Source organism: Apteryx rowi, unplaced genomic scaffold (assembly GCF_003343035.1).
Source record: "Apteryx rowi isolate R43461 unplaced genomic scaffold, aptRow1 scaffold_2, whole genome shotgun sequence".
Taxonomy (NCBI): Eukaryota; Metazoa; Chordata; class Aves; order Apterygiformes; family Apterygidae; genus Apteryx; species Apteryx rowi.
The window spans coordinates 10,782,718-10,809,337 of NW_020448307.1; the positions used below are offsets into that span (position 1 = coordinate 10,782,718).

A 26,620-nucleotide genomic window follows, 5' to 3' on the forward strand; every position below is an offset into this window, starting at 1 on the left:
TCAAATTAGTTCAATTTCTCTAACAGCTTCTCCTGTAATTGATGGCTCAAATTATAATAAAATACAGTTCCTCTACATGATATATGTTACAGCTACTACCTGTTATGCTGAATATTGCATTGCTTTGAAACTGCATTATCCTCTACCTACACGGATCAAATCTTTCTTTAAAGCAACTACTTATGCACCAGAAAGTGTCTTCACATCATTCAGAAATTATACATATGCTCATGCACTTTATCAGTAGCTGACAGAATGGGGATGGCAAAATTACTGTCAGTCATGTTGCATTCAATCTTACATAAAGACCTGCTTTTTACTATACCCTAAAATTGACAATAAATGCCATTTGTCTCTCCTTGCCCCATTACTGCATCCAGACATAGCTAGTAATGCTTAAAAGACCCACACCTTCATCTTAACTGCTTTTAAATTCCAGCTTTATTTTCTGTCTTTCTTTTGCGTATACTGTTACTCTGCTATGCCTAAAATACTCTCTCCCCACTAAATCTAAATACTAAAATACTGTTTCCCTACTCATTCCCTTTTTCTGAAGTGTATAATTAGAGCAGTTCTTAATTTTTTTCTGATGGAAAGAAAGATTTGTAAAACAAACAAACAAACAAACAAATCAATCAAACTCTGAGGGTTCACTGACCTCCAACTGTTTCATTCCAAATGTTAACCATGATGGGAAGAAAGGAAGGGGAAGGGATGGATTTGGCTCTGGGGCATGTGCACCTGCCAAGCGTGGCCAGAGTCTGGACCCTGGAAACTGCCTCTTGCAGCCCATCAGACCTGCCAATTCATGGCAGCTTTGTTCCAGCACTCAGGACTCGGGGAGCTGCCTGCAGCTGCTCAAGGAAACCAACACTGACAAGAACATCAATTTCATCGCCCCACAGCAGAATCTGGGGAACTTGCAGATCATCAGAAATATATTTAGAAATTTGATTTTGATCCAATATGGACTGAAGCCAAATTTCAAAATAAGAGCAAGTCAGAAACTTTACTTTTTTGCTAGCTCCAATTGTGATACTTAACTCCTCTTCCTCTCTCCTACTCCTGAAGACCAATGTCCTCAGTTTATTCACAAAAAAAAGAAGGGCAGATAACAAAGAGCAAAGGTCCTCACCCTGCTTGCTTTGCCAGGTGTTACCATATGAAATTAAGGATCTCCTCACTCCTAGTCCATGATGGAAAGGCACATGGCAGAGAGGACAGTGAGCACAGCAAAACTGGYGCTGAGTTCAGTTAAACACAAAATTACAACAGCCACAAACAGCCACCATAGATGTTGTGTTGCAGATTAAAATACCAGCTTGGTGTTCAGTAGCATTCAAAAAGGCAAACAGTGTTAAGAGCCCTTATGAGGGGAACTGACAACAAAACAGAAAATATTATTAGGGTGATCTATATCTTGAACACAGCATGTAGTATTAGTTCCCCCTCTTCAGTTTCAAAAAAGATACAGTAGAACTGAAATTGTATGGTTAAATATATGGCACAACTTCCACACAAGGGAAGACTAGGTATAATAAGAGTAACAGTCACAGAGACACAGTGAAGAAAACAGCATAGTAGCTAATATCATAAGATCTATCCTAAAAATTCACAATTGGCAAGAAAATGAGCAATGGGGAATTATTATCCACTAATTCTCATAATACTTGAACTAGCAATACTATTAAGCAGAAAATTGAAGGAAAGCATTTTTTCACACAACTCTATATTGTAGAATTCATTGCCACAAAATGTTGTGTAAGTTAAAAATATAAATGGGTTCAAAAAGCAATCAGTTAAATTCATAAAACCAAAGTCCATCACGTGCTCTTAAACATAAAGCTTTAGCACCAATACTCTGGCACCAAATTCCTGAGCCACAGAAAACTGGAAATCACAGAAAATTAAAAATGGGAAAGCTATACCTGGGGAACGATCCATCCACACTCACYACTTCTTACATGTTTGGAAGAAACCATGGAAGTACCTACATAAAAAGATATAACAGGATGTCAGAAAGTGGGCAGGTGACTGGCTGTTTGCTTTTGCACCTTTTCCTGATTAGTTCAAAGAACAAACAATTTTCAGAAGTATATTCACTGTAATTTAACCACTAAGTGAAGTTACAGCTGATCTTTCAAATGCTGTTGTGCCTGCTTTTAAAAGATAATTAAAATGTAAGGTAAAAGTTTACAGATATATGTTATCTTTAGGCAAAATACACTCATTTGTGTTTTCTGTAATTTTCTTAAAATGAAACACAGGCATGACATTACAACTCTCCCTTACAATTTGCTCTGGGTAGTACGCTGACAAGTATAACTGTAGGAGTGTAATTTTCCTACCACACAAGCAAGAAATACACATCAAGGATATATTATGGACTAACCATAATATCCAGGCACTCTGTTCATGTCCTTTAACTTGCAAAGAGATAGCGGACTGACTTTCATCTCTTCTGAGAAAAAAATCCCTCAGGACTAGTCATTCAAAATTCATGCTGAAAACAAGTTGATAGATAGATAACAAAACTAAATGTATAATGAAACTGTCTGACAATCTTGATTATAAAATCACTTCCCTGGCTTCACTGTTTTCATTATATCCAGGGAGCTGTGATTCCTGTTCAATACCCTGCATAAGCAAGCAACATTTGAAGATGGTATTGCAACACTTGTTGACAAGTATGTTAAAACAGTTACTATTCTCCTGAGGCAGCTTTAATGCATACGATTCTTCTTTGGCTTTCTCTCAATTGACTTGATCTTTCTTCGGCAGCGGAGGCGAGGCTCCCGCACGTTATGCCCAGGCGGGCCGCGCCGCCCTCCGCACGCCTCGCCCTGCTGTGCCGCTGCCAGCCCTGCCCGCGCAGGCCTGCGCGAGGGTGCGCGGCGTCCACCCGGCGCTTACGGAAGGCCGCGGGCGCATCGCGATCAGCAAACAAGAAGTCATCGAGACAGAATTTTACTCTTAAATGAATTCCTCGTAATAAAAGCGGGGTATAAAACCGTATTCTAGTCAGACGTGATTTTTATGTCTGTGTTTTGTGGTTTAACCAGCTATTTGGTTAGACCGCTCTCCCTCTGGTGTCTCGGTTGGCTGTGAGTCCAGACGTTAACCCGGCGTTGGACAGGGCTGCAGGGCGACGGCAGGCCGGGCCGGGCTGCGGCCCAGGCCGCGGAGGGCAGAAACCTCGGTCCCACCGCGGGGCGGAGCAGTGTTTAGTGGGCCCGAGCGACCGGGCTAGGCCGGGCGGCCGCAGGACTACGACTCCCAGAAGGCCTTCCGCCGAGAGCCCGCGCTCTTCACTGGGGACTAAACTTCCCAGCAGGCTCCGCGCCCGACTGGCGTTCGGCTCCCAGCAGGCTTTGCGAGGCCAGCCCGGCCTCCCCGGCCGGCCGGCCGGGAAACTACACATCCCATCAGGCCGCGCGGCAGGCGGCCCTCCATTTCCGGGAGTGGCGCCGCGTCCCTCGGTTGGCAGAGGCGGCGGCGAGCCGGAGCGGGCCTGGCGCGGCGGCGGCTGCCCGGAGCGCGGTGAGCGGGGCCTCTTGGGGCCGGCGGAGGGCAGCGAGGCCGGGGAGGTCTCCGCGCGGTCAGCGCCATGCTCAACATGTGGAAAGTGCGGGAGCTGGTGGACAAGGCGTGAGTACGGCGGGGCGCGGGCGGGCGGGAGGGCTGGGCGGGGGGCCGGGGCGGCTCGAGCCCCCTCGGCGGGGCCCGCGCTCCCCCCGCAACATGGCCGCTGCCCTCCCCCGCCGAGGCGGCCGCCTCGCGCCCCCTCGGCGCCCGGCTGATCCCTCTTCCTCGCCCCGCTCCGCCCCGGCCCCTGCCCCCCTCGCCGGGGTCACTGTCCCGCGCGGCCCCTGCCCGCCCACCTGGCGCGGCTTTGGCCCCCCTGACAGCCAGCGCCTGCCCTCCGGGTGGTCTGTGGCCTTCCCCCTGTGGCTGGCGGCGTTCCCTTCTCTCTCCGGCTCCCCTGGGCCCTGCCAGGTCTTGGCAAGCTGCGCTGCTTCTTCTGGGCACCCCCTTCCCTGGCAGGGTCCCGGTGGGCGTGTGCCCGTTTTGGGACATGAGCCCTTAAAATCGGCTGCATCGGCTCCTGTCATGGCCACAAGGCTCCTTAGGAAGAAGCAGGAATATCGCACTAGAGAGAAGAAGGGGAGTCGGGAACCACCTGTACAGCAGTCAGAGTGCTTCCAAAGTCACCACATTCTCTCTGAGTTTTTTTCCTCCTCCCTAAGGACAGGTCCCTGCTTCAACCGTCATTGACTCACTACCCTTGGGCCTCTTAGAGGTGGAGCGTGGTAGAGGAGTGAAATACTCTATCCCAACCCTTAAACGTTTAAATAGCTCGGGTGTTTGCAAGCTTATTTCCTTGAGTAGAACCTCCTCCCACTGTAARCTCGACAGTGGTGGTAATAGTCGTGGTTATGGTGTTGCTTTGTGAGAACATGACATTATTGTTTTGTTTCTCTGCCACCTTTTAATTTAAGGCATGAGAAGATTTTGATAYGGTGGAGAAAAGAAAATGTTTTGCCCCCTTAAATAATCTTTAGTGGCAAATTCGGACCACTTTTCCCTGAGTTTGCGGACTTTTTAGAGGAATAACTGGCTGAAGTTATGTAGATGAGTATGTACCAGATCAGATTACGTGATCTAATAGTTGTGCCGAGCCTTGGAAGTCAAGATGAGTCTTTCAAAATTGAGGTCYCATTTTGAACTTTTACTTCAGTTTCCCCAAACAATATTTAAACCTTTATATAAAAGGTTAGTTTAAAGGCAACAAACTGAAGAGAAATGGTAACTTATTCATGATAGTCAAGTGTTTCTTTTGCTTGTGATGCTGTATACCTAACTGAGACTTTTCTAGGCCAGGAGTCAGAGATGACATTTAAAAACCACTGTGAGTAAGACTTCTCCCGAGGCAGTTGTTTACCTTTTTATTGTTAACAGCTTCTTACAGAAAAAGTCAGCCTTTTCCTAAGTAGGATGGTAGCTTTAATAATGTTACAAGTTATATATAATAGGACAACCAGATCCCAGGCCTATCTTGAATTCCAGGGTCTAAAAGGACATTTTCAGGGAAAGCAAGCTCTTCTAAGTTTTGCTTGTGTAATTTTATTTGGTTAGTATTAATGATTGATATAATATCGCTGCACCCTATCACTATATTTAAAATATTTACTTTTAAAGATATTTCATAAGCTATTAAGTCAAACAGTGCATCAAAATCTGTAWTGGAAAAGGCTTTCAATTTTTAAATCAAGCACAAGAAGTGAGTAATTTCAAATGATGGAAAAATGCTTTTGAACAGTCTTCAGTTTCAGAGAATAACATTATCCAAGGGAAGTGGACTGTATAGTTAAAAAAAAAAAAAAAAAAGCCTGCAGAGTAAATAGCATTTAGAGGCATCAAAATCAATAGTCCCCTTGTGTTTGGTACAGATCTGTCATAATGTCTTCTGTCTTAAGGCCACGAGGTACAAAATTCTCTGTAGAAGAGGCTATGCACTGTTATTCTCCTCTTAAATAACTGCAGATGCTGTGGCAGGGACATGTTGAACTTTAATAAGAATGTCTCTTTCTTTCCTTAAAAAAAGGAATATGATTAAATAGTGGTTTTGAAAATGCAAATAACCTTACATTTCAAACTTTGATAGTTTGGGGGAGGGGAGGTGGTGGTGGTGTTAGCTCTACATCTTGGCTCTGTATTCAGCTGATGCTTATCATAGTACTTCAGCTTGCTCATCTGTTTTCAGTTTACCATTACTTGGGCTTTTAGGTGGCTGACAGCTTGGTTAGATCAGAGATGTGTCAAATTGGAGAACCTGTATTAAACAATTCTCAGATTCTTCAGTGTGTAAAAGTTCAGAAAGCCATGATATGATTAAGTCACTATTAAACTTTCTTAATGTCTGTGGGCTATTTGAACAAATATGTATTTTATTAAGAAGCAGAAACAGTAAGTAAGCTATTAAAATCTTTAGAGTTTTAGAACCTAAAAATGTTAAGAAATAACTGCAAACTATGAAATAAAAATTCAGGTTTGTAGTTGATATTACTTGAAGTTTTCAGTATTCATGCTTTCTTCAGTTTGATAGAAACTGAGCAATCAAGTTTAGTAGGTCARTTCTGCTTCCCAATTCTCCCACACTAGAATTACCACTATTACTTTTATTGTAGCATTTCCTAGAAATTCAAAGTATAGGTCAGCATCCTTTTCTTCATAAGATGTAGTTATTTGTAATAGAAAATCATAGCCCTTTTCTGTTTGAAATTTAGAAAGACTACATGTTAGAGTATTAGGTTTAGACTGTTCTACGATGTGACAAGATACTGTGATCTGTCTTGTTCTCCTTCTTTTTAACCTTGCTGTTCAATAGTTGATAATATAACTCCTCCCTCCTTTTCAGTTTTAAAGTGCCTTGATTAGAATTAGGTACAATTGAACAGTAATATCTCTCTTCTAATTGGATATTGTGAAGTAGTTTGGGACTTAAAACAAATGACTAATACAGCTTGTCTGTACTTAGTAAGAACTGTTTTTTTCCTAAACTTTATTCTTCTGGTTTCTAAACAAATGTCAAAAACTTCTTCTGCCCTCATTCTTCCCAGGTACTGCAAAGTGCACAAGCATTCTTCTTGTGTGGAATTAGACTGAGTTTCTGTCTGGCTAGCTTGTAGTTTAGGGGATAGAGATCTAAATTTTCTCATTTCTTCAGGAATAAATTCTGTATTTCATGTTATTTTATTATGTGAATAAATTAACTTTAGAAGAGAGCTTTCCTTTCTTCTTCTTTTTTTTTTAAACATTCACTTGTATAGATTCTTTTTTGCCCACTAGATCAAAACAGAATTGGGAAGTGAACTATATAAATGCAGCCCTCTGTGATGAACTTGTACAGGCTGTAACAGTGAATTCTGTTTAAATGGCAGAGGTTTCTGATGGCTCAAGAAAAATGTAGGGTGTTGTGCGATGCAGAGATGGTGAGTCAGGTGGTAGTTTTCAGTCACTGCTGAAGTAGTGTAGTAGACTTTTTGTTAAATTCTGTGTTGCCATAGACTTAGGTTAGGTCAGCCGCAGAAATGCATAGCCAGTGTCGCTTAAATTGGCCACCTCCTGTGCAGTGCTTTTCTGATCTCATGAGCTGCATACCAAACTCTTCATATGACAGTGTGCCACATACTTCAGATAGCTGGTGGGAATGTGAACTCTAAGAGTTTTGCAGGTGGGAAACACTGCTGTCCAGTGATCCCACTGCTTTTGCAGGATGAGTTTTGCAGCTTTGTCTCTTGGTGGCCAGGTAACAATGGTCCTAGAAGTCCTGGACATTCTGCTGCCTCCTGCAGCAGGGGGTTCAGGTTACCTAGCCATCCATCCCTGCTCCTAAACAGCCCTGCTGCTGTGATGCAGCCTGAGGGTAAGCCTTGTATTTGAGCAGCTTGCGTGAGGCTTAAGAGTTGCAAGCTGGCCAGTCCTGAGTTCTGCAACCTTGGGAATGCATTTCTGGTGTACAAACAGTTTGTGACAGAAATGTCATGTTTTGGTTGATATAGGTGCATCTGTGTTTTGAATGTCAAACAGCGAAGGCCCCAACCAGGTATATCCCTCTTGTGTGATAATAGCTATGTTGGCAGAAGGTTTTGTAGTCCCTGAGATCTAGTTCTGGAGCCCTCGATACAGAAATCTAGAATATTGTGCAACTTGGAAACTTCCTTCTTTAATCTTGTTAGACAAGTACGTAGTGCTTTGTATTCTATGTAGAATTTTTAGGGATGTTTTTCTAAAGAAAGAGTAACTTTTGAAGAGGAAAACAAGAAATATTAAGAAACCCTGTTAAAATAACTTTTAGCTTAGCTGCAGCATGAAGGTACTAACTTGGCCTTCTTGCCAGGTTCAAACTATAGGCAATCACATCTCTCCTTGGCTTTGTTGAATTCCCTTTTCCTCAAAGCAGAACCTGCTGTGATTCTTAGTTTATTTTCCTGAACGAACTACTATCGCAATGTTTCTGTACACTGTTAACCTAGCGCAGTGTTCTTATGCTGAAAGTAGAAGACAGTGTTTGTGCATRCATAGTTAGCAAAGCTGTTTGGAATTCTCTTAGAAATAATTCCTCTGTCAGTAAAAGATGTTGTCATAACTTAATGTTTTGGCTAACTAGTTTCTGTCACAGATATGTAGGACACGCAGTAAGTAAGGTGGAGGGAAAAACTTAACCTTTAGACTCATGGAGATTAGATTATTGCTTGTGTCACAAGGTGATGACTTTACAGCCGCTTTCTTTAAAATTTCATTACCATACTTAGCTTTTGTGACCTAGAGTATGAGAGATCTTATTCTAAGCACCTTCCACACATAGAAGAACAAAGAAATAGCCTAATTAAAAATTTGGTCAAGGTGACAGATGAGCGTGTATAAAGGACTGTAATCCAGATGCTCGTTTGAATTAGTTTAGGTGAGTGAAATAGTTGTAGCTGAGTTTTGGAGCTTCTCAGACATGTACTGAAGAGAGCCTGTGAATTTCTTGCCAGAGTTAAGAACACGACAGCCACCCTACTGTTTTTACCTATCCCCTTCCAATTAAGTATGGTTAGGGTTAATTTGTCCCTATAGCTATGTCCTAACTGCTTTGCTGATACTGCTCTTGACCACACCTTTCTAGTGCCTGAGTATTTGTACTCCTGCATAAGGTAGAGTGGGGTTTGTGTTACAGAGCTATGTTTTCCTACATTTTGCAAGGTGATGGATTGCCCAAATATTACATATTTTAAGCTGTCTTGAAATGGATAGCAAGGTGTCTTTTCTCAGGTTAGAACTGATTGTAATGTTTATACACACATTAAATGCTGGAAGCATTTATTACCCTTGAGAATCTGTTTTTTTTAAGTTGGGCAATAGGATCTTCTGTCAATTGTTCTGATATTATGTCTATGCAAGGAGGAGTTATTTTAATGTAAGTGAAAATGAAGGATTGAAGCTGCTATCATCAACTCCAATACAGCAGGCTAAAAGAAGTTCTTTTAGTCAAGAGAGTACGTTTTCCTTAGCTCATGCCATTAGAAGCACTGTAAAGAGAAGGGTGAATTCTTGGCAAAATAGTGTGTGAATTACTGCTTTGGATAGTTATTGCAGATTCTAGTTRTTGCCTAAAGCATAGCAAGCAAGCTAATCCTTGCACTTTTGCTCAGGAGTAGAAGTTTCTGGATTACCCCTACTTCACAGATGTGAAAAAAGAAAATTGTCAAGTGAACCAAGTTACAAGAGTTGGTGACGATTAAGACTCTGGATTTGCTGGCTCCCGGACTCATGCTGCTGGCTGGTAGCTCATGTTATGTCTGCATTGTATTTATTAATAATAGTAAATGCATACCAGTAATTTACCCTACAATTATGTGGCTTACACTTAACTTTCAGTTGCTTACTGCCTGTAGTGTGCTTATGTTTGACCAATATGTAAGTGGGATCCTACTTATCACTCGGCTGGGAATTTTAAATCGTCTTGCCCAGCTCCTTCCTTCTTTTTTTTCAATGTGCTTGTAATTGTTCTTGTTTACCGGCAATTTTCTTTTGGTCCAGGGACCAAAAGTATCATATGGTTCGGCTTAGTAATAACAGGTATTATGGTAAATGATCTCTCATATGGTGTATCCAGCAAAAGGGTAAATAACTGTCTAATACTAGTCCGTTGCTATCTGACCTTACTGTAAACTCACTTGCTCCTGTTGCAGGATCATTTAGCTTTCTTTATATTAAAGATTTATTTTGGTTTGCATAAGCAAGATCTTCAGAGCCATAAGCACTTTCATCATTTTATGTAAGGGACAGTTAACCCTCACTGCATGAGTTATCCTCCTATTGCTGCTTAAGAGATGTCCTGCTGATAACTGCTCTAACAACAGCATTTTGTATCATTATTACGAGCAAGGTCATCATTATTATCTCCAGTCCTATAAGGACTTGTCCTCTGCTCAGTTATCAGGCAGTCTGAGAGAAGCAATACTCTTGGGAATGCAAAGGAAGACTATTTGAACATATCATTTGGTTCTGCAGTAGCGTATAGCTGTATCTACCAAGCCACTGCCGTAGCCCTTATTCCTTAGGGTGTTCCTGCTTCATTTAAAAACTTTTGAAAAGAGTTACTCTAACAATTTCTTTAAGAAGGAATAAAAATAATTGTAGTTTTTAGACCATGTAATTTAGTATCAGTGATAAGTATCTTTGAAATCATTATGCTCTGTTATCTCATGTACATAGATACACCATTCTCCTGTTTGAATATTCCACCAGCAGCATAATCAAAGTAAGCAAATACAACAAGCTGAAGTATATATCAAGAATTTGCATAAGGTAATTGTGACCAAATATACAGGCTTCATCAGTGCACTCCTTGAAGTGGTGCTTTTGTTTGAGCTCTTTCAAATGATTGTTCCCTTTTACATGCTATAGAAAGTAACAATAGTTAGTATGAGTTACATAATGCTATTTAAGGCATTGGTCACATGCATTTTCAGGGGAACTAAATGATGTGTATCTTAGAATGTTTATGTATTTGAAGTATTTTAGAAATATTTTGAAGTTTTGCATCACCTTGCCAGAAATAAAGCTAGACTTCTGCTTGATAAGTAAGTGAAGTTGGTCAAAGATAAGGGCCGTGCCTACACCACTGTGTGCAATTGTCAGAAGGGTTAAAGGGCTCAACTCACAGATTTCTGCTAGTTTCTCTTGGTTGTGTTGCCAGTTATGGTGTACTAGAAAATACTAGATTATTTCTTACCCCCGATATAATTACTTCCAAAGCATTGTGAAATACACCACTGTCTTCTCTCATCAGAGTTGCCTATTTAATGATGCAACTGCAAGCATTACAGTGGTGGTCATAAAATGTAATCTTTGACATTATAATCTGATTCTTGAATTTCACTTATGCCTCCATTTAAAGTTTTAACTAAATTTCTGTATTTATGTGAAAGTGCTTAGCTTTTGTAAGAACAGAAATACTAGATATTGGAGAATGAATGAAGCTTTATGCCTTGTATGGTGGTAGGTTTAGAATATACAATGTGATGTTCCTTAGAAAAGTTGTATGCTTCATTTTGGACGACTTAAGTTTGGGACAGTTTGTCCACAAACCGTAATACAAGAAGTTCCATTTCAAGCTGGGAAACGCTGTGACTTCTATAACATACTTAAAGAAACTGGTTATTTTTTAAAATGTTCCAAATACTTTGCTTGAGTGTTGATGTAAAACCTCAACTTCCAAACTACTAGTGTGTGTTCTGAGCTAATATTAAGACAGTATTAAAAAATCTTGAGAATCCTTGACTTAAATGAGTGACTTTGGAAAAAGTAGGGCAACTACTCCCTTTAGTTGCTTTTTTTCTAAAACAAAGATGTACATAGAATAAATCTCTGTTTAAAGTTCACTGCTTTACAGACTTTTTTTTGTTTACATGCTTACTTCACTATTTTTTTATTCATAATGCAAAACTAATACAGGGCAAGAAAAAGACTAAATTAGTAGCAAATGTACTGAGTGAATAATGTATTCAGTTTTTCAATTGATTTTTATCCAGCTCCTTGTAGTGTGCCTCATCTTCCTGGCATAGGTCAAGTACAGACCCAGTTATAGACAAAGATTGATAGCTGTTGTGGTCTTCAGCTTGGAGCATGAGCTTTATTTACCCACTCCATTAGGAATAAACAGCTGCAGTATAGCAGAAGTTTTATTTTAAGGATTAAGGATGCTCTGTAGTCTTTCTAAAGAGAACAGCATAACTCTTTCTTGAAGAAACAGTCCCTCTATTTTGCCTCTCTGAAAAGTGAGATCCAATTCTAGCCTGTGTATGTATATTTTTAAGATGCAAGAGTTTGTGAAGATAGGGTTGTATGAAACTATTAAAAAGCTGTTAGCTCACTGTTTCCAGAAAGCTGTTTAGGCTGTGGTTCTTTGAGTGTTTTTTTTTTTTTTTTTTAAAATGATACGGCGACCACCGAATTATTTATTTATTCCTGCATCTTTTGCTATGAAGTATGGCAATCTGGGTTGCCATGCAGTGAACTGGTTAGAGGAACATCCCAGAAGGATTTCAGAAGGTTTTTTGTTTCTAAGTCAGATCAGTTCCCAGGTCTGGTTTACCATGCAGCTGCACATGGTGCAACTGAGGGAACAGCGTCAAGGTGGGAGAGGAGAGAGACTGCTGAAGCTGGCATAACTGGAGGACATAAGAACATATGTCTGAGTCTCCCCTCTTGGTTGCCCTGAAGTCTCAGACTGCCTCAGCAACACTGTTGCAAATATGAAAACACAGTCTGAGCTATGAAATCTTAGGTTACGGGTTTCACAGTCAATGTAAGCGTAGGCTGATGCTGAAAGAGATTTCTCAGTCTTCCTTCTGCCACAGGCCGTGAATTTCCACTGCCTCCCTTTGGCTGGCACTAGCATACTTTCTGCTTGATCAGAGAATATCTCCCTCAGACTAACCAGTTGTTTTTGCCAATTTAGTCCTCGGCTGGATCAGTTCCCTGGTATAGTTGATTCCATGGTCACGCAAATATTTGTACTGGCATAAAGGAAGGAATGGTATTTGGGTAAGAATAAGTGACTGAGGGCAAGGGAGGGCAGGGACAGGTTTAGCGCCTGAACTACATCCTTAGGATGTGGTTTCACAAGCAGGTGAAGGAGTTCTAAGATTATTCTGCCACTGAAAAAGACTGTCCCACTTTCATACATGACCATTCAATGTTATTGCCTTTCTTGTGCTTCTGTTGAGTAGTTCAGTATTTGCTTGTGCTAGCTTGCTGATACAGCTAAAAAAACCATCCTTTTATTTTGTAGGGTTAGTTTACAAATGGATCAGCACAGTGCTGCATAAGCAGCTGCTTATGGGCCTGCAAGTGCTTGTGCTGATAGGGGATAAGATAGGAAGATGGGCTGGGACCATTTTTTGATGATGGTGCAGTTTTCGGTAGCTTTAAGTCAGTTTTGAAACTGCGCCATTAATGGTTTGTTACATGCAAAACTGCTCTAAAAAAAAATCACAAATTTAAGCTCTAAATTTAATTTTTTTTTAATTGTTCCTCTCTGGTATATTGCTCTACTTCAGGCTCATGAGCTAACCTTCCCATGTTCATATCRTTGTTGTGTGTTCAAAGCTGTACATCCTGGTTTCACTCTCAAGTCCCTAATTTGTGAGAAAAGATATAAATTGAAGTACATAATTGTGTCTGGCATCGTCCTACTTTAAATCTTTCAGATTGAAAATAGTCTCAGAGTGCAACAGCTATGCAGAACTGCAGTTACTCTGCAGGGTGCAGAGTAGCTAATTATATTAGAAATACTGGGGGCATATATTTCAGTTACAGAGTGGTGAAAGTGGTATTCTATGTGGAGTATTAATTTTAAATAGATTAAATCTTTCTGGGTGTGGTTGGTTTGCAAATAAAAATCAAACTAATGTGACAACACCAGCATCTCTAGTGCATGTTTGTGTGTTTTAAGGAAATTGCATGAAAACTGTCATACTCCCCCTTCCCTTCATTTAAATAGTGTCATATCATCCTAACCAGTTAAATACTGACTGCATGCTTAATAGATATTAACTGGCTCATTTGGGATACAATTAGAAATATTAATGTATATCCAACTTGTTTAATGAGACTGACCTGCATGGGTTTTTTTAATCTGTTGTAATAATAATGAGACCCATTGGGAGTTAAGAAGTATGTTGTTTTTTTCTCTGCTCCATCCCAATTCATAACAATAATATGCTTTTGTTGGTGGTTCTTCCCTCCCTCCCCCCCCAGCTATGTAGAAGCATCTTATGTATATACAGTAGATATTCAGTGTTTCCTCTCATGAGATATGTATTTGTTTATCAAATATAAAATTCTCTATGTGATTATTGGAAGCTGTGTTCTGTGTTCCATCAGACCATTTAGCTGAGGGTTTCTCTAAATCCATTTTGAATTTAAAGAAAAGAGGAAAAAAAAGCTTTTGATAAGCTTCAGTAACTTTATTGGAGTTGATGTGGGTGGATGCCTATCTCTGAAAAGTCAGTTGCATTCTTGATATCTTATTTCTGTTAATAGAGTTGATTTCTTAATGATTGCTGTTATCTTTAATAATTCCTCCTTATGATGATGATTTTTTTTTAATTATTCTTCCCTATGATCTTGGAAAAAGAGGTGGAAAAAAGCTTTCTGTTCAAAGGTGTTTAGTGTCTAAGTGAGTTAACTTAAAACATGGCAGTTTATCTTTGCGTCACCAAAGAGATTACTGAATTGCTTGAAACAACTTGAAAACTTAGTGTTGATAGAATTCTAAATGGAAAGCGGATTCTCTTAGCCTTTAAACTGCCACCTTCAGTTTTTTGTTATGTACAAAATAACTGTAATTTACTTCTATAGTTACAGACATTAGACTGTAAAGATCTAGTAATCTTACCATTAATCAGTGAAAAATAATCGTTTCTGTGTTGAATCATACTGAAAATGTTTTTTTGTAAATTCATTGTTTAATTTGAAGTTATCATCTGTATGTGGGTGGAAACTGGAAACTGGGGCTCCCAAGAAAAGGAAACAGCTCTTGTTACCTTTTAGGACAGAAGAGTTACTTGATCTCCTGGAGGAACCAGTTTAACAAACAATACCTATGAAAGGAGAGAAAACATCGTTACCGTTCACAAATAAACATTGCTTGGCATTTTGAAAGTTATTTTGTATGTGATTTGCCAGACGCTTTCCACAGAAGTGTTAGATTTGAGTAAAAAATACATTTTTTTTGTGAACTTTGCAGGTTTGCCAAGCTACCCTTTTTATTTAATGTGAGGCATTAATCTAAATATTTTAATAAAATACTGAATATTAATATCATAATGCTGATGTCTTGATGCTTCACTTACTTGGAATGGTGTGTTCTTACTGCTTGTGCCCGTTGCTTCCCTGTGATTTACTGCAGTTGACACTCAGCCATTAACTATGGGCCAGTGTTTTTTTATAGGTAAAGTTACTTTGTCCAGCTGCTTAGTACAATAATAGAAGGATTTCTAGGTTGCAACCTGCCCTCATGGAAAATTTAATGACAAAGGAAAATAGGTATTTTAGGATTATGGTGACTTTTTTATGCTTAATTAGATATACTTGTAGCAGGAAAGCAGCATTGTAGTATTCAGGTTCATTAAAGGATGAACAGTTTGAAACAGGAAAAGATTAGATTTTTGTTAACCACTTTTTTGGTTAATTTAGTGACTGCAATATAATAAGCTGAAAACTAAGTAGTTGTGTCATTTCTAGTGACTATATTTGAATATATTTAAATTGGGTATGAGTGGTTTTTTTCCCCAATACATGCCTGGAGCAATGATGTTTGCTTTCCTGATGTAGGTTTTCTTTTGTTTCTTGTAGAAATTATTGTGGTGTGGTCCTAAAGTCCTATTTTGTAATTCTTTAAAGAAGAACCTGAAATCTTGTGTCTTTACACAAGTGGCAAATTGTACTAAAACACCATATCCCAATAATAATCCTAAAAGTCAGAGTAAATAATAAAACCTCCCTCAACTCTTCCAAGAATCTTAAGGGCTGTCTTTACAGAACATACTAAAATAAAGATCAGCTAGAATATGTTAGAGTAAAGTCAAATGAGAAGATAACAGATCTGTATTTCTTAAAACTCAGTTGTTAGGAAAAAACATTTCAGTGTTTCTGCCAGTGGATGACTGACACTGGGAATGACAAAGTACATTGGCAACGCTTCTATAATATTTCATTATTGTTTCATGTGCCTTGAGCTTCATCTATAATTTTTATATTAATTGAACTATTGTGATTTGACTGAAAAGAATCACACTCCTAAATAATCAGAGAAATAGTCCTTTTTCTTTCCTTTCATATGAATGCCATCACTAAGATTTGAAAGTCTCCCTTACTGTTATAACCCATCTTCCCAACTGTGTCCATGCATAAGTGTCAGTGTTGTATCTCTATTGACGTAACTGAAAAAGTACATTTTTGGTGGCTTGTGTCATAATCTGTCCATGGAACTTCCAAGTCTGTGAGCATGCTGCTGAACTGAGTTTTCTGATGCTGTAAGATCAGCTTAGGTACTTGCTGAACTTACCATTGCATAGTTACATGCTTAGCCTGTGTAATAAGTTATAGAAGAAATAGTGCGGAAACTGCTGATTGCCAGAGCTGGTGGTCTGCGTAACTTTATCAAGATTATACCAAATTTACTTGATCAGGAGATGCCAACTGACATAATTTCATGGGAGGAAGGCCTCAAGCTTGTAAAGAAAGAAATAATTCTGTTGGGCCTATTGTAAAAGGTGTCTACAACAAAAACTTATCTTGGGGCTGGGACTCAGGGTTAAAGATCCTGGGTGTGCTATAGATGTGAACAATATAGTTATAGTCACAAATGCATTATTTATATGCCAAAAAAGACCTAGAATAACAGCTTGCCTGTTGAGCAGGAAGATGACAGACTCTACAATGTAGTTGGATAGGCTTTTAGGAAATGTTGGAGAGAAGCTACTGATTGCAGTCTGTGAGAGTAGCAGTGTCATTGGCAAGTGTAGGAGTGAGGTTCTTGAGCTCTTAGGCAGGAGAATGAAGACAAGAACTTAAGCAGAAATAGCAGTCTCAGAAATAACGCTAATGATGTGTGCAGGATCGAATGGGGAAAAATTGCCTTAATATGTGCTTGAGAAAATGATGTAAGCAGGAGGGGTTCAAATGTATCAGGATCTGTGGAATGAGGGAGCTTGTACAGGAAGAAGGAGTTGTATTGAAGCCAAAATGGAACCAAACTGTTGGTCATTGTAACCTCTGATCCTCTTGAGACACCCTTGTGGTGTCAAGTTGCAAAAACTGAATCCTCCAGTGAAGGGTAAGAGGGGGAAACTGTAAGGAGTCAAGTAAGGAGCAGTTAGAGGATACCATTTAAGCAGGTGCAGATAGAAAATCTAAACTGTGTGTGTGTTTCTACAGAAATTTTAGAAGATTGAAGGATAAGGTGGGTAAACTTAAATACTTTATTTTCAGAAAATTTTGAATAGGTCTGCTATGACAATCTGGTTTGTGGGACTCTTATTATATGCCAGGTACAAAATAATACAGGCAAGGCTGAAGAGAGAAACAGCAAGCTTCGCTGTTAACCAAATTAACAAGCAAACTGTGACTAAGTAAGGGTTTCTATGAACTGAAAATTCAGGACTAAAGGTTTGGGGGTAGAGAGAGAATAGGAAGAGGGACTGTATCACTTGATATCCTCCCACCCAGTGTGGTTAGCAGAGAGGCACTGTGGGCAGGAAACACAATAGCAGTGAGTGACTTCGTTTACCCCGCGTAGGTTAAACAACATCGCATCAGTGCATTACATTGAGACTAAATATTTAGATGATCAGTGATTGCTTCATCAAACAGTCAAAAAGACAAAAGTAGTAAGACTTGACTTGATCCTGAGCAGTACATTGGTTCTGGTTCATATTATTACCATCAGAGCCACTCTGTAATAGTGAACATAACACATTTAGATTAAAAGTTTTTTCATGAGTAACAGAATAAAAAAAGTTTGTGTTGTTTCAAGACTTCATTTCAGAAAAATGAGGAATGTTGTTTAAAAAAAAACCTCTAAAAAAAGGCATTCAAAATCATGGAATATTTGCAGTGACGTGGAGATTATGAAAATATGTTGGTGGCTCATAGCAAAGCTGCTAACACTTTTCAAAGAGACTGATGAAAAAGAAATAGCATTGCTAAAGAGCAAGATTAAGGAAATAATTAAAAGCCAGAGCAAGTCTTTCAGAAAGCAGCAGTGATGTCCAGTTGAGAAAAATGGAAATGAYTGCAGACTCAGCACTTTGCATGTAAAATCACAAATGAGAGGCAGGTGCACGAGTTTGAGGACCAATTTGCAAAAGGCTTGCCACCCAGTTCGTAAKGAACCGGGAGCAGGAAGTGTGCCAAAGAACCTCTGGGGCCGCTAGCCCCTGAAGCAGCACTGGAAAAAGGTGAAGACGGAGCAGAAAAACTCCATGAATTCTCCCCTAGCTGTAAACTGTTAGAGGCTGGCTGCATATGCTGCAAAATTATCACTGCATATTTGCTCTATTTTTTTAAATACTCTTTAGGCATCTTCTGACACTGTCAGAGATTAGGATACTGAACAGGTTTGATTTGCCTTTGTGCAGCCATGCTTTTGTTAAATGAGTATAAAATACTCATTGGGAGACTCTGAGGTCTTATTTTTGCTGTTATTTTTAAGCTGCAGACTTTCTTGTTCTCACTTGTTACCAAGGTGAGGTGCAGGAAAAGCTTTAGCTTCCTTTCTAGGAAAGGTGAAATATTCTTTTGTGTTTCAGTATCTCCAAGGGTCTTGGTTGTGTTCCTTTTTATGGCTGTGTGGAGTAGAGTCAAGAAATAAGGCTCTCAGATCCAGATATACTCAATGCAGTCTTACTTAAAGACCACATCATTCTAAAATTGTTTGGCAAGTGTAATGGTCTTTTCTGGATTGGATGTTGGTACTGACTGTGAAAGGAAACATTGCCCCTAGATGTATTTCAGCTAGGGAGAACAGCAGTTAATGTAGCACTCTAATCCATGGCACAGTTCTTGCATTCAGCTTCTAGCTGTGAGTAAGCAGCAGACTGAGCAACCAGTTCTGAGAAGAGAAGCTGATCAGTTTCTCTGTAGTGAGATCAGTCAGCTCTAATTCCCTTAAATTAAATTATTTTCAGGTAAAAGGCCTGAAATCAGGAACGCTGAGCAGTTTGCGGGGKGTGTGTGTCTCTGTTTTGGCTTTTGGGGTGTGTGGTGTGGAGTTTTCTTGTTTTGTGGGTTTTGTTTGCTTTTTTGTTTGCAAAGACCGGGAACTCTAGAATTAATTCTAGAATGTCTAGAAATAAGATCAGTAAATTATGTGTTTGGTTTTTTTAGACAAATACTGAAGAAACTGGTCTCCAGTTTATCTCTATCCTACTGAATATCTACTGCGTAGCAGTTCTGCTGAAAGACACTTGGTTAGATGAAGGAAAATAAACTGGTTATGAGCCTGTAATTTGATAACTTTGTGTAAATTGTCATCTTCTCCTTCCATTCTCCCACTCCAAAGTCTAGTGCAGCATCTGCCTCTCTTACAGATGTTTTCCAGGACACAAGGCTGTATTAAAACAGCTGCTCCAGGTTTTTGGTTTTGGTTGCTTCACTCACTGCTCAGACCATCCTTCTAGGCTCTGTTGTTGATGAGATGCACATCTCAGGTTTTCTTAGGTAATATGACACCTAAGGCTTGGCTCCRTCAATGGAAGAAGTTTGAAGCTATACAGAGTCAAAGCTCTGTAGTTGAAGGCAGAAGGAATCTGCAACCCCTTTGAATCTGGTCTGGGTGCTTGGGTTAGAGTGCAACTTGCACTGTAAAACTTGGGTGTTTGGCATGTGTGATTTATGTGCGGGGGGACACGCTGTTCTCTGACTTCTATGCCATCTCCCTGGTTGCTTCAGCCCAAAGGGGTAGGGAGAGGAATTGAAAGGAATTGGAGCCTGCATACGGGCTGGAGGGAGCAAGGCTAGTGCTTTCAGGGCTGGACTCAGGACAGATCTGGTAAGCTTACCTGTACTTGCCTGTGGATCCTATTGGAGAAGGGCTTGGAACAGGTGCTTACTCTTGGCTTAGAGGTGTTATCTGTACTCGAGTTTATTTCTGTCAAGATGGTTGCAGAGGAAGCGTTGGTATTGCAAAATACAGGGGCACCCGTGATATACCAGCACCAAAGTGATTACACAGTAGCGCAGAAATAAGTCAGTGTGTTAAAAGCTTTAGCATCTGCATTGTTTAAACAGTCTTCCCTAGTGGAACAGCTAGCTTATGTTTAAAATAATGCTTGATTTGTAATAAATTTGGAATTCAGGCAATGTTTTAATGGTACTCAGCCTGCCCCGAAAGGATGGCTGAAACTACAAGGATCATTAAGCCTTTTAATGTTGCAAGGGTGTTTTTTTGGCAACATTAAACTCTGCATTGTTGCATATGCATTCCTTTCTTCTGTCCACATCAAATATTCTGTCAGTCGATGGATATTCAAAACAAACTTCAAACTTAATTCTTTGAGTAAGGAAAGTTTGGATTATTTAGAATTCAATCTGATTAGCAACACCTAGTAGTTTTGCACTATTGAAGTGAAGTAATTATTGGGTAGTTTTTCCGGCTTTTCAGAGTAAAATCTCTTATCTGTAACTATTCAGCTAATGTTCCTCAAGCATGTATAGCTTCAAGACTTTCACTTGACCAGCTGTGGTACTGTAAACTAATAATAGAAGTATTGCATGCTCTTTATGGTGTTGGAAAACCCTAGCAGGAATGTTGTAGTGAACACATTTCAAATGAATAGTGACGGCTGCAAATAGCTCAGAGTTGCAGAAGTTTGGAAATTGAGGGGGCTTTTCAAAGGAACTTTTCTATCTGTATGAGGTCATTTTAAAGCAGTAATGGCACAGATTTTTTTTGACACTCTGAAGAGTAAGGATTTTTTGAAAGTAGGAGGAAAATGGTTGTTTAATGAGCTCTGTGCTTAAGACATTCTGGAGGTTTGGGAGTGTGATAGCTACTGGTAGAATATTTTTTTTACYGATTTTCTTCCCCTCTTCTGCATCTGCCCCAAGATCACTCCCAAATTCATTATAGTCAAAAATAGGAAGTCTGGAGTATGCAAGCGAGTCGAAGTTTTATGCAGCCTGAAAGCTTAGTGTTGCCTCAGAAATAAGTGTTGAATGTAGTTACAACTTGAGTGTCCTCTGAAAATAATTATTTTTACCCTTTTATTTCTTGTCCTAAAAGGAGGATAAGACTTTGTTCTTCTTGTAGATATTTCTGTCTTGGCATTAAAAAAAAAAAAAAAAAAATCTGTGCCCTAATCCTGAAAGTTCATGGACTGGGAGTACAGTCTTCTTCTGTCAAGGGTTTCTGTACGTGCTTGAGACACTTGAGGTATGGCCTTGAAAATGGTATCTTTGTGTGTACAAAGAAGGAAGTAGCATTAGATATCTTATTTCGAAAGAAGCTTATGCAAGGCATTATGAACACTTGAAACTAGAGCTTTGTATTTTTCAGGGAAGGTTAATGTTGAAGTTGTATGCAGCGCAAGAAAGTACAGATTAAAAACAGTTGATTGGCTGCAGCATTTGGAAAATATCTAGTGATAATGGCTCAGTCTTGAAGGAGGAAGTGAGATCTGATTGAATTCTGTAAACAAATAAATGCCAGCTGGTTTGTTAAAGAATAAAAAATATGAAAAATAATGAGCAAAGCAGGTGAATAAGTCTGAGGACTGAGCAAAAATAAATGTACTCATCTGCTTACAAAATACATATGGTATCTTTAGTTCTGCAATTGCAAAAAGTTATTCAAGTTCTATAGTTCCGCTTTTTGATCATATAGATGCTATTGTTTAAACGTACTGTCTCTAATCTGAGAACAATTAAATCTAAAGGAATAGGGCCTCCCAATTACTGACTTCAATAAGCCAGGTACATGTTCACATTAGTACAAGGAGACAGAAATCTTGCAGAGGACCACAAAAGCCTTGTTTTTCTGTCTGATTGGAAACCAGAGCTACTGTTTTAGCATGTAATTGTTCCACCAAAGTGTCAAAATGTTGCCCTGAAAAGGGGGACTGTTGAAAGGCAGYTGCTTACATGTGCTTGTGAAATTGTTATTTGTGCTTAAGATGACCCTGATTTATCATAAGAACGATTTAACTATAGTTGTACTCTAATTTCAACTACAGTTTAGGTAGGTAGTGAAAAACAATGGAAATAATATTACAGTGTTTTTGCAGTGTAAAGTAAATGGAAGCATTTTGGTTAATTCTGTTTGCTAGAGTATAACAAACAAAGTGTTAAGTCACCTTTTAAAGTGTTTGCATGAAGTATAGTAAATAAAATGACAGCACCTATTAAGCCTCTAAAAATGGGGCTGCAGAAATGTGTACTTGAAGTGAAGACAGCCTAATCATTAGGGATTAAAGAGTGCCAGTTGAAGAACGTCATGGGTGTGGGTGTTTGAAACCAAAAATCCCCTCAAGAATGGGGAAATAAAGAAATAGACCTAAGTTTAGATGAAGAAAAACTGTGTGTAGGAGTGGTTTAAAAAAAAAAAAAAAAAAAACCTCTGCTGATAGTATTAACTTGGCAAAATCCTCAGTGTGTTTGGAAAGTTATTTGCCACCATATATTGGCACCCTGCAGTTGTTAACATAGTCACGTATTTAAAGCAGCCGTGTATCTGTTGGTGTAAACCACATAATATGGTTTTCTATAACAATATGAAAGTATTTACCGCACTGCAGGGGTTCTGTAATAGATGGAACCGCTGTTAATTAACTATGGAAAAAAGTGTTCTTAACCCAAATATGCTTTAAACCTACCACATAAGTGGTCACCTCATGTTCCCAACATCTGTAAAAACTACTTCAGCTATAGCATAGCAATTAAAAAAAAGATATTAAGAATATATCAAACCACAATTGGGTAATTTCTGATGGGAAAGAACTTTGAAAGGGGAGACTTCAACACATGAGATGGTGACTTCTAAACAACAGATCTTCCGAGTGCTGTAACAGACTGCAATTTAATTCTTAAAGTCACTGTCCTTTTTTGAAAGTGTGTGTGTGGTGGATTTGGGGTTATCTTGTTTACTTGGTACTCTTTTGTGATTAAAAGTTGTACGGCACAGGAAATAGCTTTATAGTTCCTTCCTCCCACAAGTTGTAATTCATTTGTGGACATCAGGATGTTTTCCTTGGCTTATCTCTTTCTGTGCAGTTTGCCTTGCACATCTGCCACATAAATTATGAAACTGTTAACTTGAAAAACTGCAAATGTATTTCGGATCCTATTGTGCCGTAATGAAGATGGTATCATTGGTCAGAAAAAGTGTAGTTGAGACTTGCATAGAAGGTCTGTAATAATACCAAGTATTTATGTACTAAATTATTTGGTGTCCTATTTGTAATACTTCTGAGCACTGATTTAAAAATAAGTAACTTCAAATGGTCAAGTATCAGTTAATGTTGAGCTGTTACCTCTGTGTAACCTGAGGTATTTTAGCAGATGGGTACCCATCTGTTTCTTCGCTGAATGTGGACTACTGGCTTCATATTTGGTGTCCATATGTTTCATCTGTAAGGCTCTAAATCTAAGCTGTATGTTTTATAACAAAAGTGACATTACTGACAGGAGCAAAGTGCAAATGGACTAAATTTGTTGCATGTTTTCTAGTTGGTTTGTCTTCACCTAGCAAAGACAAACAGTTGCTGGCTGAAACCTAACATCTGAGTTAACTGAGGGGAAGAGCAGCACTGTCTGTATTTTGTGGATGATTAGTATCTTTTTATTAGTATAATTGTCAGTAACGTTAGGTACGTTTCTGATTTGTCATTGTGCTGCTTGGGAAAACAGGTGGTTAAATGGTGTCTTTCTCTGTACTCTACCCAGGAATCAGTCTGCATACTGAACTCCAAGGTAGTGACATGCAGTAACAGGGTAGACCAATAAAATCGAGTGCTGAGATGTGTCTTTTGGAATTGGGTTTGTGTTTTAAATATTAGATCTTTTCCGTTTCTTGAATCATGAGTTTGGGTCAGTGATCAACTTTAATCCCTCAGAGTTTGAAGCAAATGATGCTGGCAGGAATAAATGTAGTTGATGTGATCCAACTTTTTGTGAGATGTTTCTTGCATAGTGTGCTGGCCCCTAGCGGTTTGTGAGGTTCTGGATCGTTTCTTTTTTCAGATTACCAGTTCAAATGCTCTGGTAAAAAGTATTTCATGTCCAGATAGAAAAATATTAAATGATTTTATTTTTAATTGACAAATAAAAATGTTTCTAGAAGCTAATTAACAACATCATATCTATGGAGTTTTCCACACCTGGGAGTGGGAAAGTTGTATTCTGTACTCAAATGACTTGTGTATTTTTTTTAAATTATTTTACTGTGTGCTGTCAGTAGTTGAAACCAACTTCTGAACATAGGCTTAAGAATGGGTCATTTAATATTAAAGAACTTCTTTTTAACCTTTTTGGAAAGCTTTCCGTCTGTTTCCTCTCCTGCAGTACACGAACCTTTTAATTTAGATACTAAAAATAGTTTAGATGCATGACTCAGTGTGAATGATGGAGATGAAGGTATGTTTCCCCCCTCCAAAGGCTTCATCTTAAATGCAGCTATGCATGTGGGCCGGGGTGTTTTAGATAACTACTTACTGCCAAAGTGCTATTGGCATCTGTCTGCCTTGTCTTCTGTCCAGATGTTGAATGTTCACTTTCCTTATATTATTTTATAGTGCATCCGTTCATTCTTTTTTAAAATAAATATGAACGCTGCAGTCCTAAACTTCTAAAAGCAAAGCTATATACTTTTTTCCCCTCTTAAGTTTTCAGCCCTGTACTGCATTTTGGGAAATCTGGAAATTGTTGCTTTTCTGTTTGGATAGTATTCGTGAAACAAGCCCTGCGTATCAGGTAACAATACCTAGTAGGTGCTATCTAGTCTTATGGTGGAAGACTACCAGCTTCTCAGCCGAAGGACAACCCAACAGGAGGAAAGAGGTTGCTGGAAGTGATGGCCTGCACTTTAATTGTAGGGGCAGAGCCTCAGCTCAGCCTCCGGACACAAGTTACTGCCGGCTTTGTTCAGAGGCTTGCTTGGAAGTTACTGCCATGCTGGTGACAAACCATCCTTGCGGAAAAAGTGCTCCTGTTCTTATGCACGTACCTCACTGTAAAAATCTTACCAAGGTTTAGATGGAGGTGTACAAAATGAATAAATGAGCCGGCTGCATAAGTTTTTCCTTTTTCAGTTAGATTCAGAACAAGCTTTTCTTATGTTGTAACTTAAGGATTTCTTTACTATATATTTTTCAGATACTGTCATTCATTGTCCTGTTTTGACTGGAAAAAGCAATCTATTACTCAGTCTTGAGAAGCATAGCATAGAGGTGTTTAGATGTATTCTTGCTGGGGTTTGTGGATGTAGACGCTGAGACTGTTACTGTAATATCCTCCTTTGCTGTGTCAACAAGTGAGATTATGAAAATTTTTTTTTTCCCCAAGTCAATGACATTCTGTCATGGACCAAACCTTTAAGTTCATTTTGTTGCTTTTGCTCAGTACTGAAGTCATAGAAGATGCAGAGAAGACTTTCTAAAAATAAAGAAGCTGCTAACAAAATCACAGATAGAATGAGATTAAAATACTAGTATATGAGACTGTTCCTATTAAAAGGATAATGCTGCTAAACACATAGTAATTACTTAAAAGATAAAATTATGTTGTATTTGCTTTGGCTTCTGAAATAACTAAAAACTAGAATATCTTTATCCACAAGACTTTCATAGTACACTAGTGCTGTACAGTAACAGTGCTTCTGTTGTCCCATGTTCATCCAGACCGTTCTCCCTCCAAGAGACTGATCACAAGTTTTTGCTTTTGTTTTTAAAAAAAAAAAACAAAAAAACACACAACCTTTCTTTAGTGTTGGTATTTATTGGAATAGCATTAACATTCAAGCTATATGTATGAAAGGTACGCATGTGGGTAATGCTTGAATATTTTTTTTTCTTCTGCTTTTAGTCTTTAAACAGGTATTTGCAGAATGATCTCTCATTGCAAACTGTTAATGGTGGTAAAATGTAGAAAGTTTCTCATCTCAGCTTCTAGTATTTTAGTGTTCCCAGTTGTAAAATTAAAAAAAAGGAAAACAGAAGGTGCATAATCCAGTGATGTCCTTGGAGTAATAGTTAAAGGCATAATATTATGCATGTAGGAGTCCCGTGTATACATGATATTGTAATTGGTTTGAACTATACATTGAAAAAAATTTTAACTGTGTAACCAGGTTTCTTGTTCCTGCTGCTCAGTCCCTCAGCACAGTGGGCAGCTTCCCAGAGGTTTGAGAAGTGTTTCTAATTAGGCTTACTCTGTCCAATCCAATACCTTTATCATTGCTATAAAGAAACTGTTGTGAGGTACCCTTTCTGTGACTTCTGTTTATTTTGATTTTCACAAGATTGGACGTGGCATTTCACAAATCTTCTGTGAATCTAATGTACAGCATTGTACTTGTGTCCGCAGTGACACCACCCACATCCATAGCACCTCTAATCCTAATGGTGCTTTTAATGGAGTGGTCTGACTCTTGCCTCAGGGCGTATTCAAGGCTTTTAAGTTTTTGCAGAAACATTGGCTAAGAGCTCTTAGGCTTTCTGATTCCTTAATATTAAAGTAAGTTCCATTCTGAGTGAATGGGTATATTTATTACTCTTTCATTACATTTAATATATTAATACCTTTCTCTCACAGCATTCCTGGTATTGAGGTTTCTTACCTATATGAAAATCAATTAGTAGTAGTAATTCACCGTGTTGTAGCACGGATGCATCTACCATTGCTTACATAGAAGCAGAGCCTGCAAAGTAACATATGCTGATTGAAATGTACAGTAAAACTAAAACCCTTGTTTTCTCTACTGCAGGGTTTTTTTATGCATATACTATTTAATCTTTTCAGCAGATTTAAGACTCTGCTCTTTGGGCAATGATTATGAAATGTTAAGTTT

At 38.9% G+C, this 26,620-nt stretch overlaps 1 protein-coding gene and 1 long non-coding RNA gene across 7 annotated transcripts in view; one reads left to right on the plus strand and one right to left on the minus strand.

Moving 5' to 3' along the window:
* Nucleotides 1–3,250, minus strand: part of LOC112964724 — a 108,401-nt gene extending 105,151 nt beyond the window's left edge. For all 5 annotated transcript variants that reach the window (XR_003253055.1, XR_003253051.1, XR_003253054.1 and 2 more), the window contains exons 1-2: nucleotides 2,393–3,250; nucleotides 1,929–1,990 (exon numbers count right to left, since the gene is read on the minus strand). This is a non-coding gene — a long non-coding RNA (uncharacterized LOC112964724). The remainder of the gene's footprint in view (nucleotides 1–1,928; nucleotides 1,991–2,392) is intronic.
* A 245-nt stretch (nucleotides 3,251–3,495) lies between these two features.
* Nucleotides 3,496–26,620, plus strand: part of CLINT1 (clathrin interactor 1) — a 54,524-nt gene continuing 31,399 nt past the window's right edge. Inside the window, exons 1-2 of one of the 2 annotated variants that reach the window (XM_026063212.1) lie at nucleotides 3,496–3,648; nucleotides 9,198–9,328. Coding sequence is in view for 1 of the 2 variants with exons in the window: in XM_026063211.1 (XP_025918996.1) it covers nucleotides 3,608–3,648 (41 nt within the window). In the remaining variant the exon portion in view is untranslated. The remainder of the gene's footprint in view (nucleotides 3,649–9,197; nucleotides 9,329–26,620) is intronic. The other variant, XM_026063211.1, reaches the window with a different exon arrangement.